Source organism: Jaculus jaculus, chromosome 3, assembly GCF_020740685.1.
Source record: "Jaculus jaculus isolate mJacJac1 chromosome 3, mJacJac1.mat.Y.cur, whole genome shotgun sequence".
NCBI lineage: Eukaryota > Metazoa > Chordata > Mammalia > Rodentia > Dipodidae > Jaculus > Jaculus jaculus.
In genome coordinates this window covers 170222432-170242518 of record NC_059104.1, presented here as the reverse complement: position 1 = coordinate 170242518, position 20087 = coordinate 170222432, and the positions used below count along the sequence as shown (strand labels likewise).

The 20087-nt window shown below is 56.3% G+C and overlaps 1 protein-coding gene across 3 annotated transcripts in view; it reads right to left on the bottom strand.

Annotated features, from left to right (window-relative positions):
- Nucleotides 1-7429: 7429 nt before the first annotated feature.
- The window catches only part of Pde2a (phosphodiesterase 2A), a 104069-nt gene continuing 91411 nt past the window's right edge, over nt 7430-20087 (bottom strand). For all 3 annotated transcript variants that reach the window (XM_045145480.1, XM_045145482.1, XM_045145481.1), the window contains 24 exons: nt 19772-19922; nt 19460-19512; nt 19200-19274; nt 19074-19115; nt 18086-18154; nt 17736-17866; nt 16872-16983; nt 16434-16473; nt 16260-16323; nt 16017-16089; nt 15720-15897; nt 15285-15397; nt 14394-14471; nt 13129-13251; nt 12365-12435; nt 12001-12123; nt 11645-11732; nt 11361-11408; nt 10226-10300; nt 9984-10083; nt 9619-9731; nt 9194-9232; nt 8950-9056; nt 7430-8710 (listed from right to left, as the gene is read on the bottom strand). In XM_045145480.1, coding sequence (XP_045001415.1) covers nt 8500-8710; nt 8950-9056; nt 9194-9232; nt 9619-9731; nt 9984-10083; nt 10226-10300; nt 11361-11408; nt 11645-11732; nt 12001-12123; nt 12365-12435; nt 13129-13251; nt 14394-14471; nt 15285-15397; nt 15720-15897; nt 16017-16089; nt 16260-16323; nt 16434-16473; nt 16872-16983; nt 17736-17866; nt 18086-18154; nt 19074-19115; nt 19200-19274; nt 19460-19512; nt 19772-19922 — 2277 coding nt within the window. In that variant the 3' untranslated portion in view covers nt 7430-8499. The remainder of the gene's footprint in view (nt 8711-8949; nt 9057-9193; nt 9233-9618; nt 9732-9983; nt 10084-10225; nt 10301-11360; nt 11409-11644; nt 11733-12000; nt 12124-12364; nt 12436-13128; nt 13252-14393; nt 14472-15284; nt 15398-15719; nt 15898-16016; nt 16090-16259; nt 16324-16433; nt 16474-16871; nt 16984-17735; nt 17867-18085; nt 18155-19073; nt 19116-19199; nt 19275-19459; nt 19513-19771; nt 19923-20087) is intronic.

Genomic DNA, 20087 nt, shown 5'->3' with positions numbered 1-20087 from the left:
TTTTTTATAATAATGTCTTGCTGTATAGTCCAGGCTGGCCTGGGATTTGCTTTGTTGCCTTAATTGGTCTCAAACTCTCCATCTTCAGTCTTCCAAGTTCTGGGATTACAGACATAAACCCAACGCCGGATTCCAAAGCCTACTCTTTGTTTAAAAATGCATTTGTATTTCTTTATTTGTGAGGATGGAGGGAGGGAGAGAAGGAGAAAGAGAGAGAGATTAGGTGTACCAGGACCTGTTGCCATTGCAAACAAGCTCCAGACTCATGTGCCACTTTGTGCATCTGGCATTAAGTGGGTATTGGGGAATTGAACCCAGGCCAGCAGGCTTTCTAAGCAAGTACTTTTAACTTCTGAGTCATCTCCCCAGCCCTAAAGTCCATGCTTGCTTTCTTTTTCATTTATTTATTTATTTATTTTTATTTGAGAGAGAAAGGAGCAGATAGAGGGAATGGGTGCACCAGGGCCTCTAGCCACTGCAAACAAACTCCAGGCACATGCGACACCTTGTGCATCTGGCTACTGGGGAATTGAACCTGGGTCCTTTGGCTTTGTAGGCAAGCGCCTTAACCACTGAGCCATCTCTCCAGCCCTTAAGTCCATGCTTGCTACAAACATTTCATCCTGTGATTTTGCCTCTAGTCTTGGATGCTTGGTATCTGGGTGCTTTCTTTCTTTCTCTCTCTCTCTCTTTTTGGTTTTTTCAAGGTAGGGTCTCATTGTAGCCCAGGCTGGCCTGCAATTCACTATGTAACCTCAGATTGGCCTCAAACTCACAGTGATCTTCCTGGCTCCGATTAAAGTGATTAAAGGTGTGCACCACCATGCGCGGCTTACATGATTTCTTTGTTTTTGTCCATAGTTGGTGCAGCTGATCTCCAAAGTTCAGTTTCTTACATTTTGCTTTTTTTTTGGTTTTTCAAGGGAGGGTTTCACTCTAGCCCAGCCTGACCTGGAATTCACTATGTGGTCTCAGGGTGGCCTTGAACTCATGGCGATCCTCCTACCTCTGCCTCCCGAGTGCTGGGATTAAAGGCGTGCGCCACCACACTCGGCTTAGTTTTGGCCTGCTTTACTTTATTTTGTCATACCTTATGGTCCTGCTTGGTTCTTTTTATAATGATCTCTTGTTCTAACTTCGTGTTGCTATTATCTTCCCTTATCTCAAGTAAATTTAAAGTATTTATTTTAAACCGGGGGCCCATCTGTCACAGCAAGTCTGCCTCACATTGTTTGTGTCCGCTAGAGCTCGGTCTGTCTTTCTGTTAGTCGGTGTACTCTGGTGACCAGGGTTTCCCCGGGGGCCTCCGCCATTCAGAATGATGAAGTGTCCTGAGGGATAGAAACAGGCCCCAGTCTGAGTTGAGATGGGGGCTTTAAGACAGGGTGGAGGGGAGCTCCAGGCCCCACACAGCCACTCCTTCTTGCCTGGGGTGGTCCAGCAGAGAGGCTGTGCCATGAAGAAGCAGGCTGTTTCCTGGGTGGGCAGAGCTGTGATTGTCCAAGGCAGCAGGGGACTATAAGGGCGTTCTTGCCACCAAGCGTCTCACTTTTCTCCTTCCCTACCCCTACAGCATCCGAGGCTGCCATCCTTGGGTTCTCAGAATCCCACACTTCCCGCTCAGTTCTATCACTTCTCCAGAGATGACCTAGAGATTCAGAAGGGCAGCCATGTTGAAAGAACCCTAAGCCCTTAGTTCATGCCTACTTTTAACCAAAGAATTGGATAAAATAAAACTGAGATGACTGTTATATTTATTTAGGAAAATACAAAACCAAGGGAAGGAAAATGAATATACCTATGTGGTCCGAGAGCTCATGGGGGCCTAAAAGAAACATGAAGAGATTTAGAGAGAAAAGACGAGAAAGTACAGAGCTTCTGCCATGTGGCAGGCAGGAGGAGGTAGATAGCCCATAAGGGAGCAAGAGTGGGGGGCCAGATGAGGAAAGCTTACTAGAACCTCGAAGTTCAGGAGCTGGCCAGGAGAGGCTTGCCTCCCCTGGTAAACTTATTTTATTTGGTTTTGGGGATTTTTTTGTTGTTGTTCTTTTTGTTTTTCAAGGTAGGGTCTCGCTCTAGCTCAGGCTGACCTGGAATTATGTAGTCTCAGGGTGGCCTTGAACTCACGGCAATCCTCCTACCTCTGCCTCCGGAGTCCTGGGACTAAAGGTGTGCACCCACCACACCTGTTAAACTTATTTATAACCTTAGGGAGGTGAGCCCTCCCTACCGTCTGGTTCAGGTGAGCCATAGTGAGAGTTGATTGGTCTGTGCTAGGGGCGGGCTCAGGAAGTCACCAGCCATGACACTGCGCTGGGGGCCCAACTTGACCAACCACACCAGGATTGCATTCAACTTCTAGGAAAGGGGCCCTCCCTCCCTCCCGGGAGGGGCTCAGATTGTAGAAAAGCAAATCTAGGGAAGAGATTAGAAGACTGCAAGGATCCCAAAGACATTCCTGCTTGTTACTTTCAGGGGCCCAGGCTCCCTAAAGGCCCTAAGAAAGCTGCCTCACTCCCTGTCCACGTTGGCAGGAAGCTTCTCACACTCAGGCCAGCTAACCTCCACGCTTTGCTTCCTATATGGACTCACCCTGGTAGTCCCTGCCAGAACACCCCGCCTGTGCTATGTGCACCCCGATTTGACGCACACACGGCTCCCCAGAATGGGGTAGCCTTTCTCTCCGCTCGCTCCCTGTCCTGAGGGCCTCCAGCACAGCTCCTCATTCCAGTTTACGAACAGAAAAGCAAAAGCCAGGAAAGACTTTAGCACCCGTTCCTCCCCTTCCCCAAGAGAAAGGAAAGTCCTGGAGGGTTTGTGAAGAGATGAAGGGCTCAGAGCCCAGTGCTTCGTGCTTCAGGAGAGGATGGAGGCGTGGAGAGCTCCCCTCACCTCCTTGATCCTCTGCATGGCTTCCCTTCTCTCCCGGGAGTGCAGGGTCAAGGCTACCCTGGTCCCCCGCCCCGCCCCCACCCCAGGGCCCAGCTCCTGCTCAGAGCAATCCTCCATGCCCCTTGACCTCTCTGAAGCTGCCTGTGGAATCGCTTCCCCATCCTCTCTCAGCTGCGCCCACCCCATGTAACTTCCATATAGCCTCCCTACCTCCCCCCCCACCCAGGACCACACACTCATCTCAACTGCCACTGGTGGCTGTCTAAAAGAGACTGGGTGATGACAGGGTTAGCAGTGACCGTAGTCTGAGGCCTTGAGCCAGTCCCCTGCGGCTCTCCATGCCTACCCTCTGTCTATCCTTCCAAACTCCAAGATACTCCAGAACCCCAGCCTCCTCCTGCCCCTGCTCTGCCCCTCCCACCTCACAAGCCCATGATGAAGGCTTGAGTGCTCACCTGTAGTGTTTTCTCATATTTTTAAGTTTATTTTCCAGGTGAGAGAGAGAGAGAGAGTGAATGGGTGAGCCAGGGCCTGTGGCCACTGCAAATAAACTCCAAACCCACGCGCCACTTTGCATCTGGCTGTATGTGGGTCCTGGGGAGTTGAACCCAGGTTGTCAGGCTTTGCAGGCAGGTGACTTGACTGCTGAGCCACCTCTTCAGCCCAATATTGTTATTTATTTATTCATTTTTAAGCAGAGAGAGATAGAAAGGCAGAGAGAATGGAGGCACCAGGGCCTCCGACCACTGCAGACAAACTCCAGAGGCGTGTGCCGCTTTGTGCATCTGGCTTTACATGGGTACTGGGGAATTGAACCCAGATCATTAGGTGTTGCAGGCAAGTGCCTTATCTGCCGAGCTATCTCATCAGCCCAATTTCTGTCTCTCTCTCTTATTTATTTTATTTTTTGATTTTTCAAGGCAGAGTCTTGCTCTAGCCTATGCTGACCTATGTAATTCACTATGTAATCTCAGGCTGGCCTAGAATTTACAGTGATCTTCTGACCTTGGCCTCCCGTGTGCTGGGTCTAAAGGCATTTGCCACCACGTCCAGCCCCTGATTTGTCACTTTTTTGAGTGTATGTGTGGTGGGCATGCATGTGCACGTCTGTTCACACGTGTGTGCATGTAGAGACTGGAAGTCAACATCTGGTGTCTTCTATCGCTGTCCACCTTATTTTAAAAAAAAATTATTTGCAAGAAGAGAGAGATCGCTTCTCGGCCTTTTGGCTAAGATCAAGTGAAGAAGAGAGAGAGAGAATGGAAATACCAGAGCCTCCAGCTGCTGCAAACGAACTCCAGACGCATGTGCCACTTTACGCATTTGGCTTTACGGATTTGGCTTTACGTGGGTACTGAGGAATCAAACCTGGATCGTTAGGCTTTGTATTCAAGGGCCTTCACTGCTGAGCCATATCTCCAACCCCACCTTATTTTTGGAGACAGAGTAGCCCGCTGAAACTGGAGCTCACCGATTCAGCTAGACTAGCCAGCCATCAGCCCGGGCATTCTCCCGTCTCCACCTCCCCAGCACGGGGATTGCATGTGCGTACTCAGCTTTGACGTGGGTGCTGGGGGTGCAAATGCACGTCTGCATGTGTCAAGCCTTTGCTTTTGCTGACTGTGCCAACTCCCCAGGCCTGCAGTGACAGCTCGGGTCTTCTTGAGAGCACGCTCAAGAGCTGTCTTGTTCTCGATTGTTCTTGTCATCCCCAGAGGAGAGATGGTAGTATTAGTTGTGTCCACACCTGTCCCTGAGGCTGGCCTTGCCTCCCCCAGGGCTCCCCGTGCAGAGGGAGACCGCTGGGCAGGTAGACCCTCCCCGAGGGTCTCCGCATCTCACCACCGTAGAACTCACGCAGACCTCCTCCTATTCAGAGAACACATAGCCAAACGGGCTGGGGCGCCCTCCCAACATTCCTCAAGTCTGTGTGCAACAGGATGAGTGTGTGGAGCTGTGTGATTTAGTGTGAACATGCTTCTCTGTGTGTGTGAGAGGGTCTTACACAGGGGCCAGGAACGGGCTTAGCCCTACAACCGCCCCCCCTCCCCCCCAATAACCCTTCTCTGACCTCTGGGGGGAGGGAGGCTTGCGATGGTGAGGTGCCACCTGGTGGCCATGAGCTGCACTGCAAGCCATTTCACCTTCCTCCCCTAGGCACCCCCTCACTTTCTCTCTCTCTCTCTCTCTCTCTCCCCCCCTACCTTTTCTGATCCTTCTTTGGGCCCCAACCCACTGGCTTGCCACCTCTATATGCCATGACAGTCCAATCAAGACTGCAGAGAGGCCCTGTCCTCCAGCATTGCCTTTTACCCCCCCCAAAAAAAACCCGCCCCCCCCTCCGAAAGAGCCCTTGGAGAGGAGAGACACACCGACTGGGCTCAAGCTCTAACCTTGGCAGAGTAGCTCTCCCAATCCCAGGCCGCTTTGCTACAAAACGGCATCTGCGCTACAGAGCCCTCGTTCAAACAAAAAGTCAAGTGAAACCATTCCGTCGTGATTGGCGGGGCAGCTACAAGAGGCCGGTGGGGCCAGCCTTGTGCTCTGTGACCTAGTGAGGGCTGTCCATGGGCTCTGTGCAAAGGCACGGCCCTCTTCCTGTCTGTCCTCCTTCCCTGGCCCCAGTCCCTCTTCCCCGTCATCCCCAGACAGCTGCCCTGCCCACCTTTCCAGAGAGTCCACCCCTGCCAGAGCTCTTCCTGGCACACCAGGAAGTGAGGTGGTGTTGAAAGACATTCAGGGCCCTTCATGGGGTACGTGGAACCCCCTCCTCTGACACACACACACACACACACACACACACACACACACACACATCTTCCAGAGCACCTCACAGCCACCAACCCCGGCAATCCAATCTCTCTTGAGTGCTCCTCACTCGGCCCGGGATGACTGTCACCCAGAAGGCACTCGCTTGCGTCCCCCCTTGCAGTCACCTCTGCTATCCAGCAAGCACTTCCTAGGGTGTCTGCTTGAACCGCTCTCCTGCTGGAAGCCTGGCCTGTAGGGCAAAGGGAGCTGGCAGAGCCAGGGTCCTTCCTGAGTTGCCCTCCTCCCCTTCATCCTGTGCTCCTACTCTGGACTACCAGTCCTTCACTCAAGTGGTTTCTTCTAGCGCAGGGGCCTGCCGCCTTCCGTGTGCCGAGAAACAGCGCCTGGCCCTCCTTCAAGCCTCACTGTGACTCTCCTGGGCCTCCACCTGGAGCCTGTGGCCCAGCACCCACTAGTGTGCGTGTGAGCTTGGACTGTGTCCTCCATCAGGTTATGAGACAAGGGGCCAGGTTAGCTGTGGGTCTCACTGCCGGGTCCTACATGCACAAGGAAGTTGTTGGTGGCTGGCTTGCTTCATTTGGTGACAAGGGTTGTATTATAGCCTGGGCTTCTATGGAGGGCTCAACTAGGGACAGACAGTAGATATGAGTTGAGGAAGCCACAAAACCCTTAGGGCTTGGACCTGGGGTGTGTCTCCCCTTTGTCTAAAAACTTATGGAGGCTGGGTGGGCACACATGTTCAGGGTTGGGCGGCGTGGGCCGAATAGGAGCTACATCGGTCCACACAGACCTTCGTGTCTGGCCAGCTCTGCTAAAATAGTCATCTTCTGCCAGCCTTGGCCTGGGGATGCCTGGCTAGGCTTGGCTCCTGGGCTCTGAGAAGACAGCTTGGGCAAGCTGGAGCAGGGCTGGGCAGCGGCCAGGCCATAACCTGTGGCTGGCGGCGGGGAGCAGCTGGCATCCTGACCCATAGGCTGTGAGCAGAGGTCACAGATGAGACTCGGCAGTCCCCAAGGCAAGGCTGGCATCCCAGGACATCACTCTGGCCACAAGGTGGTCCTGATGGTCGCCTCCAGGCCCACCCTCCCCACAAGAAAAGGTGCCACCATGTCCACCCCTCTCACAGATCAGTGCTAATTGGTCAGGGCACGATGGGAAGTGACAAGGATAGGGGCAGCTAGGCAAACTGGGGTGGGGGTGAGGATGGGGGTGAGCGGGCCGGGTCTCCTCATAGCTCCTGACCCCAAAGCCTGATCATGTCTGTCTGTCTATGCAGAGGCGGGCACTCACAATAACCAGGCCAGGAGGGATGGAACTCCACAGGCACAACCCAGGGAAGGGTTCAGCATGGGGAGGACTCAGGGAACCCCTTCCATAGGACTCAAAGAAACCTGGATGTGGACTTATGGGGACCCAGGCAAGCCAGCAGCTCTGGGGAAGCTCTGAGGCCCAGGCGTTGGCTGCATGGGTACTAGAGCCCCGGTAGACCAGGGGGCCGAGGTGCAGAAGGAAGCACGGGCCACCTCTGCCAAGCTGCTTCCACCTCTCGGGTCTCTTCCCTCTGGGGTCTGGAGTCTCCCCCCAGCCGACACATCCTCTCACTGCTCCACACCCCCACCCCCATCTGCGTCCGACCTTGGAACCCTCCTATCAGGCCCAGGAAGTGGGGAGCTCTGGTAGCCGGAGAAGTCCAAAAGATACTTGCCTCTCCTGGTTCCGTTTCCCCTCCACCCCACGCACAGAGCCTGCAACCCTTGGGGAAGGGTTGGTAGAAAGAAATAGATTTATTCTCATGTACAAAGCGGTCGGCCCACGGGACCACACACAACAGGCGCACGGAGTCCTAGAAAAACCGCATCTCTAAAGGCAGCTCAGAGTAGGTAAGGCAGGTGGCCCCCTCCCCCACCCACAATACACACAGAACAAAACAGAAGAGATGCCAGAGGCCCCGTGACCCAAGAGCCGAGGGTCCTGGGGGTGTCAGGGGTCACCGGAGCCCCAGGGCACAAGTGGATATGGCCTTGAAGAGGAGATAAGCCCCTCAGGGTGTGGCCTGGCCCCTCTCTGGGGGCAGGAATGGAAGAGGAGCTCAGGCCAAGGGGAGTGGGGCACAGTCAGGGGACACCAAGGGATGGGCTCTCTGGGCCTTAGCATGGCCGAGGTGCTCCACAGCCTCTAATGGGACTCCACGGAGCTATGGAGACTTTGACCTGAAAGGGTCTTAGAATAGACTGCCTTACCCTCCTGTCTTGCCCAGCTAGGGAAAGGAGCTTGCCTAGGGTGCCACGGTTGTGAGGAAGAGCTGCTGGTGTCTCCTTCCTGCCCTGCGCTTCCCTCTGCTTTCTCTCCCCAGAGGACTGCCTGCCTGGAAGGAAGCTTCCTCCCAGGGTCCCAGTCACCCCGGCAGCACAGAGGTGGTCTTCAGAGCTAGATCCCATCCTCTGCTCACGTGGAGGTCCCACTTTCCACCTCTCTGAGGTCGCTGGAGCCCAACTTAAGACGAAGGTTCTCCGAGGGAAAAGGACACCGGCCTGGTGGGCCAGCATGGAGCAAAGAAGGGACCACTGGCTGCTCAGAGGAGTGACTTGGTGGAGAGGGAGCTGGGCAGGGTGTAGTCACAGAGGTGCGGGGCAGGGCCCACTGCCACTGGGCGCCCCAGCACCCTTGCAGAAGCAGCGGCAGTCCATGTGAGCCGTGGAGGAGGCCCAGCGAGGGCTCAGAGGACGCCCTGGCCTGCAACGCAGCCAGGATCCGTGACTCTGGTTCCTTGTGCATCAGACAAACCAGTAGAGGGTTGTGGGAAGAGGGCTGGGCAGGGAGGGACCCTGGAGGGGGTCACTCAGCCTCAAGACTGCAACAGCCATTGACGGGGGCCCCAGTGCCGCCTAAACCGGGCACCTCGTACTCCTCGTCCAGGAAGTCCAGTGAGTTGTTGCTGGGGAGGCCGCGGATGGTGAACTTGTGAGACACCTTGGTCCAGTGCTCGCGGTTCGAGGCTACGCGCTCATACAGCTCAGCCGCCTTGGGGAACAGGTCTTGCAATAGCCTGGGGGAGCAGTTGTGGGGGGGCCAGGGTTAGAGGTCAGAAATCAGAGCACAGACAGCAGGAAAGATGAGGGCTGGCCTACAGGCATCATGTCCGTAGGGAGGCGAGCCTAAGGGTGGGCACAGCAAAGCATGAAGGGCCCTCCTCCGTGAAGTGAGGGACCCAGTTAGCGGGAAAGTGGGGGCAACCCGCCCTCTCCATCCACGGCCCCTGCCAACCTGGGCCCCGAGCGCACTCACTTGTAGATGGGCATCGCGATGTGTTCCATGAAGCTGATCTGTAGCTCAGGGATGTAGGCCTTCTCTCGGTCCATCATTTCCATCGGCCTGTTGCCCATGGCCTTCTCCTGCACGCACCAGGTCGTCAGGCCTGCCTGTCCTGCCCCTCCATCAAGCGCCAGGCCAACCCAAGCCCTCTCAGGCCCAGGCCAGGAGCCTCCCTCAACAACACCCCCGGGGCATCCCGAGATCCCTCCACACGTACCAAGTCTCCCTGAGAGAAGAATTCTTTGTAGATCAGCTCCTAGGAGTCAATACTCTCATCACCTTCTGTGGTGGGATCTGTCCACCCAAGCCCATTCCCAGGACGGCAGACCAAGGCTCAGAGAATCAGTGGTATGGGGGCGGGGGGTGCTGTCCTTCTCAGCCCTAGCCTGGCGGTCACTGGGGCCAAGGGACTGGGTTCTGTCCACTTCCCGCTAGTCTCTAACTGGCTGTATGACCGTAATTAAGCCTGGGCCCCTCTCTCATCACTTCATCTGTCATTCTGAGATGGTATGCAAGTTATCTCCTTAAAACACAGTCAGACTGAGCTCAGCACAGAGTGTTTCAGGCTGCTGAGGTCAGAGGAGGGGGCCACAGAACTAAGTTCAGCCCCGTGCCTTCCCAGGACGGAGGGGCGGCACTTACTGCAATTTTTCTGGTGGTCTTCCAGCCCTTGGTCTGGTCAGAGAGGTCACAAGAGGTCATGAGGAGGCAGAGGAGGAGCCTGTGGTGCTGTTTGTTGGTTCGATCATAGCCCACTGTTGGGGAACAACAGGGTCAAAGGGAGAGGTTCAGGTTTCCAGGGCCTGTCCCAAAGTGGGTCAGGGAACTGGATATACCTATGGGAAACCAAAGGGGACAGTTCTGGGTCTGCTTGGAGGGGCAGCTAGAGGAAGACTGAGGCTGGACAAGAATGGGTCTGAACCCCGTGGATGCTCAGGGTAGGCGGTTCCCCTCCCTGACTCCTCCACCCCTTCCCAGAAACAAGGCCCGGGGCTGAGGGTAGGCACCTTCGGCCATCTTTTGGAGGTCCTTGAAAATGCGGAGGTGGTGGGCCAGGTCTGTGGCCAAGATGATGTCCCTCATCAGGTCCAGCATGCGCTGATAGTCCTGGGTAGGGCCAGGGGAGGGGTGTCGTGGCTTCCAGCTGCACACACCCTGTCTACCCTGGGGGGGAGGGTCCCCCCGGACTTCTTCTGTCCAGCAGCCCTCCATCTCCCAGCCGGCACACACCCCCTCCCAGCCCCATCACCTTCCGGGAGAAGTGGTCGAAGATGTTACAGCCTTGGGTGTTGAGGATGGCGATGGCCTGAGCAAAATGGTGCCTCTAGAGGGAGAAAAGAGATGGACTGCTGTTGAAGAGTGGCTTCTCTCACCACTGACCCCCCCTCCAAAGAGGAAGGAAAGCCCAGCAGGCAGAGAGGGGAAATCAAGGGTCCCAGTCCCCTCTGCGGGCTCTGTTTCAATCCTCTGTGACCCAGGGTAAGTTCCTGGCAAGCTCCGTGCCTCGGAGGGGGCCACCATAAGCTATGCTCAGGGGACCTTCCAGGCTGGGAAAAAAAAAAAAATCTGAAGTGATTCCTTGAAGTCCTGGACACTAATTCATGCAGAAAACCCTGGTTTGCTGACAAGGGAAGGCGGTGTGGAGGCAAGGGCAAGGCCCTGTCTCCTGAACATGAAGGGCTGTCACTCGGAGGAGGAGCAGGCTCATCCCGGGGGGCAGAGGACAGAACCAGGGCTGCCACCAGGCCTCTAGGGAGACAATGAGCACAGGTACATCTCGGGGAGTGTGTGAGTAGGGGCAGCCTCTGGAGGGGTGCTGTGGGAGACAGCCTGGGGCAAAGTGACCTTGGAAACGGGGCTTCGACCCCGAGCCAAGACTTGGGCCAAATGCAGAACATCAGATAGCTCATAGCTTTTTTGTTTTGGTTTTGGTTTTTAATTCACTATGTAGTCTCAGGGTACTCTTGAACTCGCAGAGATCCTCCTATGTGCTGGGATTAAAGGCCTGTGCCACCGCGCCTGGCAGATAGCTCACATCTTGTTCTTGGCCCAAAGAGCCTCATAAGGCATGAACAGAGCAGCCCCCGACATGTGAGGCTACAGTGAGGGGAAGCTGGCCCAGAGCTGAGGAGCCGCGCAGGCTTGGAGGGACAGGCCAGGCCAGTGGCGAGGCGCTGCAAGGCGTTGCGGCTCCTACATTTGCAAACCTGGCTCCGGCAGACCCTGCTCACACCCCATCTGCGCCTGGGTCAGCTCTAGAAAAAATGAGGCTCACGTGATCTTGGGACAGTGACCCGGTTACCCTGGCTTGGGAACAGTCTAATTTGCAAATCCCTGGCTTTATGGGGATCAGGAAGACAGGGGCTGGGCAGGACAGCAATTACCTCCATGACAGAGCCCTCGGAGCTGTAGAGAGCAGCCAGCACAGATTTCTGGAAAAATCCATGGAAGTTCTGGTCACTCCTTCCATCCAGATCAAAGTACCCACTGCCCACTGAGGCTAAGCACTCTACCCTCTCCTCTCCCACACTCCCCTCCCACCACCCTGGAGCTGACCCTGGTTTCACAAACCAGACTATCACTTCTCCTCAGACTGGGAGGGACAAGAGAGAGGGTCCCTATTGGGAGGGAGGGAGAGGAGGAGGGAGGGAGGGCGGGCAGCTCTCACTGAGGCCACTTGGAAGGAGTTGTTGGTGCCTCTGTGGTCCAGGTCATGACACATGCAGGAAATAAACAAGGCAAAGATCTCCATGTCCCTGGGTGGGAGGCAGAAAAGAGAATGTGGTCACCACCCTCAGACCTCTCCGTGGGGGGATCCCAAAGGACAGACAGCTGGATGAGGTGTCCAGGGGTCCCCACCCTAGACAGACAGTCTTGGAAAGCATGGCTAGTTTGGAATCCCTGGAAAGAGTCAGGCCTGCTATTGGAAGGTGGAGCTGGGGACTGTCCCCCTCCGGGCCCAGAGGACCACACAGAAGGTGGGGGGCCTCCTGCTGCCAAGATGTGGGGAGGGCAGCCACTCACTCGAGGTAGTTGGTGAGCTCCAGGTTCTTGTAGAGCAGGTAGCAGAAGTGGGAGACAGAGAAGGCGTGCATCCAGTTGTGGTAGGGCGGGTCCCGGTAGCCCTTCTTCACCATCAGGCAGAACCTGGGGGACGGCGAAGGCCACGCGGCGCTCAGCCTTCCTCCTCCATGGAGCCCTCCAGGCTCTGCCCACCCCATCTCATGGCTCCCATTCGTGGATTCCTGCCAACCTCAGTCATCCTTCAATCAGCCTCAGAGAGGCCCCTCCCAGAATTCCGGGGTCAGTGGATGTGAGAGTGGAGGGTAGCAGGAGACAAGAGGTCCGGGGCTGCGTGCGCGAAAGGGGAGTGCTGAGATTCACATACCGGGCCAGCGTTGGGCAGTCGATTTTGTAGTTGTTAATGAAGTTCATGTCCTGCAGCATGCTCAGGATGGCCTGGGGGGGTGGGGGGAAGCGTACAGGGGCTGTCCTCCACCCTTCCTGAGGCCTCTTGCTCAACATTCCTGTCTTAGAGCTCCGCCTCTAAACTACAGGACCATGAAATCGTTGAACAGGCACGCTCAAGCCATGAACTTTTAGAAGCCGAAAAGATGTAAGAACTAAGAACTCTCAGAAACACATAAAAATCTTAGAACAGGGATTGGGGGGGGGGGTGGTGGTGGTGCTGCTGGAGAGATGGCTTGATGGCTAAGGAGCTTGCCTGCAAAACCAAAGGACCTAGGTTCGATTCCCCAGATGCACAAAGTGGCACATGAATCTGGAGATCCTTTGCCTCCACTGACGGCCCTGGTGCACCCATTCTCTCTCTATCTACCCTGTCCTCTGCTCCTCTTCTTCTTCTCTCCCTCAAATAAATAAGTAAATAATAAAAATAAAGAACAGGGGCTGGGGCTGCACACTTCAAGCCCACGTGACCAGGGCACTGATGGTTCCAGAGCAGCTCTGGGTGACCATTCAAGCCTGTTGCTGGCCCCTAATAGCAAACCACATGCCCATTCCATCTCTGAAGTGGCCTTCATAGCCTTCCTCGGTGACTCTGCCTTGCCAGGGCGTTTTTATGCACACCCGACTGAAATCTCCAGCTTCCACTCCCTGCCTCCCTAGCCAGACAGGAGCACGCCAGCTCACCATGGAAGTGTCGTCCTCAGGCAGAGAGCGAGGAGTGTAGGTGAAGTTGGCAAAGTTAGAGTCAATAGCAGCCACAGGCTGGATCCCATCATGGAGAAGTTTGGTGTATTCATCATCGGAGACCTGGAGAGGGGCCAACCAGGCGTTAGAAGATGGCCTCCTCTCTCCCTTCAAGTTCCCATGCACGTTGGGGGAAGCTCTTGTCCAGCATGCACCACAGCCAGGCCTCCAGTCCTCAAGCGTCACTGGGCAGTCACGACCCTGCAGCCCACCTTTTGTGACCCCTGCCTCTGCACATATGACCACCTCTCATCTTTCATGTGTGACAATCTAGTCAAAAACAGGGAACATCCCTTTGTAACACCCTAACCCATGGTGGTCTGTCACAGAGAGACACTAGCTCTAGCAGTCTGTGTCTTGGGGAGATGTCCCTGGTATCTAACCTCAAGACTTCCTAGTACAGTTTTGGGCCTGTTTGCAAAGCCTGGGACGCAGATGACAGGAAGTGTCCCAAGGAACACTGATTGTCACATACTCGGAACTAAGGTTTGGGACAGCATTTCTTGCATAGAGCTTGGAAATGGGATGGGGTATCATCAGTTAGGACCCTCTAGGGCTGCAAGACCATGGCAGCCAGGGATATGTGTGTGTGTGTGTGTGTGTGTGTGTGTGTGTGTGTGTGTGTATGGTGTGGTGTGGAGAAAGCCCTAGGAGGGTTCCAGCCTGTAGTAATTCTCAAGATGGGGCACTCTCTGGACCTAGGGAGCCCTTGGCTAAACCAAGTTCTTCCGTGGGTGGGGGCTTCCCAGCTGCTTTCAGCCTGTGGCTGGACTGATGAAGGACTTGTGAGAGAGGTCTGTGAGAAAGTGGGAAGCGGGCCTCTAAGAAGAGGTGTTGCTCTGAGTCTGTATTTGCAACGCCCCCCCCCCCACACACACACACAAAGCGAGCAATCACAAAGTTTGGCAAGTAGACGCAGTGACCAGTGACTTTAGAACGGAAGGCTGCGCATGCGCACAATGGGGCGCACGTGTCTGGAGCTCAATTGCAGGAGCTGGAGGCCCTGGCGTGCCAATTCTCTCTCTCACTCACAGAAAAAGAGAAAGACAGAAAGAAAGAGAGGAAGGGAGGAAGGAAGGAGGATGCAAGCAGGCAGGCATGCTCGGCCAGAACCTGGGCAGCGGAGGATTCTGGGAGGCGGAAAAGGAGGGTGGAGAAGTAGTTGACCCTGAGACCCCGAGAACAATGTTCCATGCAAGCCTCACCTTCATGTGATACATCATCATCTCATTGGCCAGGTGGCTGCGGTACTGAGCCTCATTCACTTTTTTGTACAGAAGAGACTGAGGGGAGAGGGAAAGATGGAGCTGGAGCCAGCGGCTGTGAACTCTTCACAAAGCCCAGAACTTGGTGCAAAGGGATTAGATTTTGGACGCCTCCCTTCTTGTCCCATTGGGGTCCCAGGACGGGTGCTGCAGATTACAGTGCAGCCCCCACCCCCACTTTCATTCAGGCTCCTTCTCCCTGATTTCTTAACATCCGAGGCAGGCTGCATGGCTCCTGAGGCGACCACAGGCTTCAGTGAGGGATCCCGAGGCCCACCCAAGGCCGGGAAAGAACATCAAGGAGAGGTTAGCCTCAAGAACCTGGGCTGGATTGCCAGGCCAGACCTGCCGACTGCCTGGACAGCAAGACCTGGCATTTGCCAAAAGCCAAAACACTACAAATGCTCAGCACCAGACTGAGTTGGGGGAGCTTTCAGAGAAGGGGGAGAGAATTTTGGCAACCAGAGTGGTCTTCTGAAGGGGTTATATTGGGAGTGTTTGTGGAGATGGTCTGATGTAGCTGGCCTTTAACTCTCTACGTAATAGAGAGTGGCCTTAACCTTCTAATCCTCTTGCATTTCAGGCCCAGCCTGCCTGGCATAACCAGGGTTTTCTTTTCCTTTCTCTTCTTTTCTTTTGTCAGAAAGCTGAATGGACAGGGCAGGAAATAGTATCCCTAATGGGTCCAGCGGCAGCCAAGCATGTACTGAAGGCTGCACAGCATCCGAACTGGAGGGCTCTGAGTGCGAATCCCGAGAATGGAGTGGCCCGAGCCGGGAAGCGGAAGGGACGGTCCTGCAACGGCGCCCCGCCCTGGCCCCGCCCCCTCACGTGGGCGATGCTGATGCCGCAGTAGATGGAGAAGGCTGTGGCCAGGTCCTCGTCGAATTTGCTGAACCACGGCCCATTGATCTTGTTCACCAGCTCCGCCACACCGATGACCTCTGGAGAAGGGAGTGGGGACAGGAATGACGCGTAGAAGGATCCGTTCTCCCTTGCTCTCCTTCCACTAGGAGCTTTTCACGTCGGGGCAGTCCTAAACCCCTTGGCTCTAGTCCCGTGCTCTCCGGCCCCACCCCTCCACGGTCTGCCCCCTCAATGACCGGTCCTCTCTGGCCCTGCCCCTGCACCTGTCCTCTATGGCCACGCCCCTCAGCAACCCGCCCCCTCTGGCCCCGCCCCCCACCCCTACACCTGTCCTCCCTGGCCCCGCCCCCACCCACACCTGTCCTCCCCGGCCCCGCCCCTCCACGCGCTGCCCCGCACCCTGGTTCTCGTTCTTGATTGGGAAGCAGAGGATGTTGCGGGTTCGGAAGCCGGTGCTGTCGTCCACGCCGCGGTAGAAAAGCGGGTGGGCGTAAGCGTCCGGGATGTTCAGGATCTGGCCCGTGGTCGCCACGTGGCCCGCGATGCCCTGGTCGGCGGGGATGCGGATCTCGTAGCTCTGCCGGGGCGAGGACGGAGTAGAGGGCACGCAGTTGAGTGCCACGCTGCAGAGCCGAGCATCAGACGTAGGGGCCGGCTCCCGGTGTGTGCCCGGGGATGCCTTCTGCCCTCGCTCACCTCATCGTCCACCACGCCCCCGTCAAACACCTTGGCCACCAGCTCGTTCTGATCCAGCAGGAACACCGAGCAGCTGTGGAGGGGGGGGGGGAAGAGGGGAGAGGGGTTTGGTCTTCAGGGTCCTGACCCTGCCACTTCTTGTGCATGCCCTCCCGAGTTCTCAGACAACACTTCCTTGGCGGAGGTGGCCAGGACCAATGCCCCGAGCCCCTTTCACCCCATCCCTGCCATAGATTCGCTCACATCTCCGCGTTGCTGAGGTTTCGAGCCTCCGTGATGATCTCCTGTAGCAGGACAGAGACGTCGTCTGGCGGGGACAGGGAGAGAAAGGAGCTTGGTGGCACCAAACCAGGGCAGGGCAAGACCTCCCACCTCTCCTCCCCAAACAGCCGCTGCAGCAGAGGTCTGGGCACTCACCCAGGTGGGTGAAGAGGTTCTTTGCCACTTGGAGAAGAGCCTAGGGTTTAGAGAAAGTGGAGAGAGCATTGGGGTTGGGTAAGGAGTTGCCCTAACCAGCTCTCTGCCTGCCACGGCTCCCGGGCCTTCTCATCGCCCCTCTAGGGCTCCCGGGACAGGCTGCAAACCCGACCCTGTGTAATGACAATACTTGACTGCTTCAGCTACGAGGGGCAGCAAGCTCAGTTCACCTTGGGCTCTTGCAGTCCAGATGTTGCGGTAGTGCCCGTGTGGAACGCTAGAGGGTGATGGCAGACTGGGCCTGCCACCCTCAGCTCAGGGCCTGGCGAACTATTGACCTCTGTCCTACAGAGACTTCTGGGTGACCAGGTTACCCAGTTGCAACAGGGCAAGGGCAGCCATGGGCCCGGGGAAGACGCGGACATCGACCTCCCTCACCTGGCATTCGCACTTGAGCTTATGTTCCTTCTGGAAAGCCAGCGTGCTGGTGAGAACCGTGCCCGTGTAGTGGAAGCAGTGCTGGATCACGCGCTCATCCTGGTCTGTGAACCTGGAGGGGTGTCCGCTTAACCAAGGAGGGAGGGAAGACGGGCTTCCCGGCCCTTTCCTCCTCCCCCCACCCACGCTGCCAGGAAGCCCCGTGGGAACATCTAGCAGCCAGTGGGAACCCGTCTTCATACTGGAGGTCACCCCGCTTCCCGCTTCCCCCTCAGGCTGGGGGCTCTCTGCGGGCGAGGGCTTTACTTCTCCTCAGACCAAAAGGTGAATTCCTTCTTAGTCTGATTGCTTGATTTCTGTTTCTTTGACACAGAGTCTTGCCGTGCCACCCACTGACCTGCCCACCTCAGTCTCCCGGAAGCTGGGATTACAGACATGCCACACCACCTAGCAGCCTAATGTCTCCCTGCTGGTTGAAGCGTTACTAAGACCAAGACCAAGGCTGCTCTCTTCCCTCAGACTCGACATCTGCCAAGGCCAGATCTGGGTATCTTCCTGCCCTCCCCTGATGCCCTCCTTGTCTCAGGAAGTGGCAGCAGCAAAGGGCAGGGAAGCCCTGGACCTGTATAATGCTTTAAATAAGTCAAAACGGGTGATGGAGAGTCTGAGGTCATCTGCGCCCCAGCCAGCAGCAAGGGTCTAGACGCTCCATCAGCCCCACGATCTTGCGCTGGCGTGGTTCAGCCCGCCGCCGCTAGGCTGGTGCTCCCTGTCTGGCCCCCTTCCCACACACTGTTACCCTAGTGGAGGCCTGTCCCACCTCTCAGCTCTACCTCCTGATCCACACCATCCCCCAAGACTCACACGTCCCCTCCAAGCTTGTTGAAGGCACAGGCCAAGGCCACCACCTGGTCAGTGGCCCGGCTGATGACAGGGACACAGAGCATGGCCTGCAGCTCACAGCCCAGCATGCTTTGCAGCTGTTGCACATCGCCCTGCAGAGGGAAGGCAAGGGCAGGGGCGGGGAGTCGGGGCAGAAAAGGAAGCTCTTCCTCCCTCGGCCCCCCTCCACAGGCTTTGACATGGGGGCGGGATGCCACAAAGCCCCTGGGGCCTTATCTCCTGCTTATAGGCTATCCTATTATAAAGACCCAGGGAGGGTGGGAGAGCTGAACACTTTGCCTGTCCCGTGGCCCAGTGTGGCCATGGCTTACAGGGGTGAGGTCCTTCAGCTGGATGGACTTCTTGTCTTCCACCACCTGGCCCAGGCGTCCCATCGTTAACTGGGGAGTGAAGGGAGCCTGAGTTGGCATAGCGCTCTCCAAATCAGAGGATCTCAATCTGTCCTCACCTGCCAAGGCTGAAGTTTCCAGAGACTCTTTGGGCGGGGAGTGGAGTCAACAGAGAGGAGCAGAGGCTGGGGGAGGGATCCTGACACAATCATCTCTAGAGGATGCTAAGGTTTTCCTGACTAGAGATAAGCCGAATCCAAGGAGCCTCATGGAACTCAATAGCTTCCAACAGACTCCTATCTAGAAATACTCCAACAGGGGGCTGGAGAGATGGCTTAGTGGCTAAGGTTTCACCTGTGAAGCCTAAGGACCTAGGTTTGATTCTCCAGGTCCCATATAAGCCAGATGCACAAAGTGGCACATGTGTCTGGAGTTCCTTTGCAGTGGTTAGAGCCCCCCTCCCCTCTCTCTCTTCCTCTCTCTGCCTCAAATAAATAAAATAATTTAAAAAAAAAGAAATATTCCAACAGAAGCAATCTGGTCCCTTCCATACATGAGAATTTTCCTGATTATGAGGTGCTGTGATCCTTTATAATATTTTTTTTTTCATGAGACACACAGACAGAGAGAGAGAGAGAGAGAATTGACGTGCCAGGGCCTCCAGCCACTGCAATCAAACTCCAGACACATGAGCCATCCTGTGCCCATGTGTGGCCTTGTGCGCTTGCATCACCTTGTGTGTCTGGCTTATGTGGGACCTGAAGAGCCGAACATGGGTCCTCGGGTTTCGCAGGCAAGCGCTTAACCTCTGAGCCACATCTCCGGCCTGTGTCATATTTCTAAGCTTAGAAATCCCACCAGATTCCAAGAGATTTTAGAAGGCCCCAGTCTCTCTAGGCAGACCCCAGGGTGCCTAGATGGCCTTAACGGTCCCTGCAGGCTTCAACGCAGGATGAGAGGCAGGACTCACGGGAAAGCTTATCTCCTCCCCCAGCACTTTATCTCCAAGGACCTGTGGGACGGAGCAGGGAGGACAGGTCAGTGGCGAGGCAGGCCCAGGGCCCTCACCCTGGCTCGTGGCGGGGGTGGACCTCACCTTGCAGGACAGCTGCAGGTTGTCCGCGGACACCAGCAGGAGGCAGCAGTGGGATGCGCGGGTCTCCTCTTGCAGCTGACAGCAGAGACAGGGCTGACTAGCGATCGGAGCCAACCTCACCCCATCCCTCCCGCCTCTCTGAGGCTCTTCATGCTTTTCAAGGAGGGCGGGCGGGGACCTTGCACTCTGAACTGGGGTGGGAGGTTCCAGGAGACATGGGTCCCCGGAGAGGGATGGGGCGGGTGTGTTCAGGGACTTACATAGTGGAGGATCTTGACCTGCAGAGAAGTTGCATCCAGGTCATACAGCTCCCCTGCGAGGGTGGGACAGTGGTCAGAGAGGGCATTGCCTAGCAGTGAGGAGCTCTTCTGGCCAGTCCCTGACGTCCCCAAGGCTTCAAGGGCTCTTCCCTGCCTCTGTCCTCACCTGACCACCCAGACCACCACGGGACTTCCCCCTAGCTTGGCTTGCATGCTGATTCCCACCTCTGAGGCCCCACCCAACCCTCCGGGACCACCCTACCCCGGCCGCGTCCTCGGGATTTGGGATTTCCGGTGGCCATCTGCTCTCACCACACAGTTGCAGGATCTTCCGGTCATGGTCCGTGTGCTCCGCCCCGTCCTTGTGATCTTCCTTGCCTGCAGGATTCTGCACGTCTCCAGGTGCCGCAGTGCCAGGCCCGCGCTGCTGCAGGGCCTGTACCCTCCGCAGGGCTACCAGGGTCTGGGGCGGGCACACTGGTCAGTGTGCCACTCACCCAACCTCCTGGGTATCTTCCTGCCCTCCCCTGATGCCCTCCTCGTCTCAGGAAGTGGCAGCAGCAAAGGGCAGGGAAGCCCTGGACCTCTATATTGCTTTAAATAAGTCAATATGGGTGATGGAGAGTCT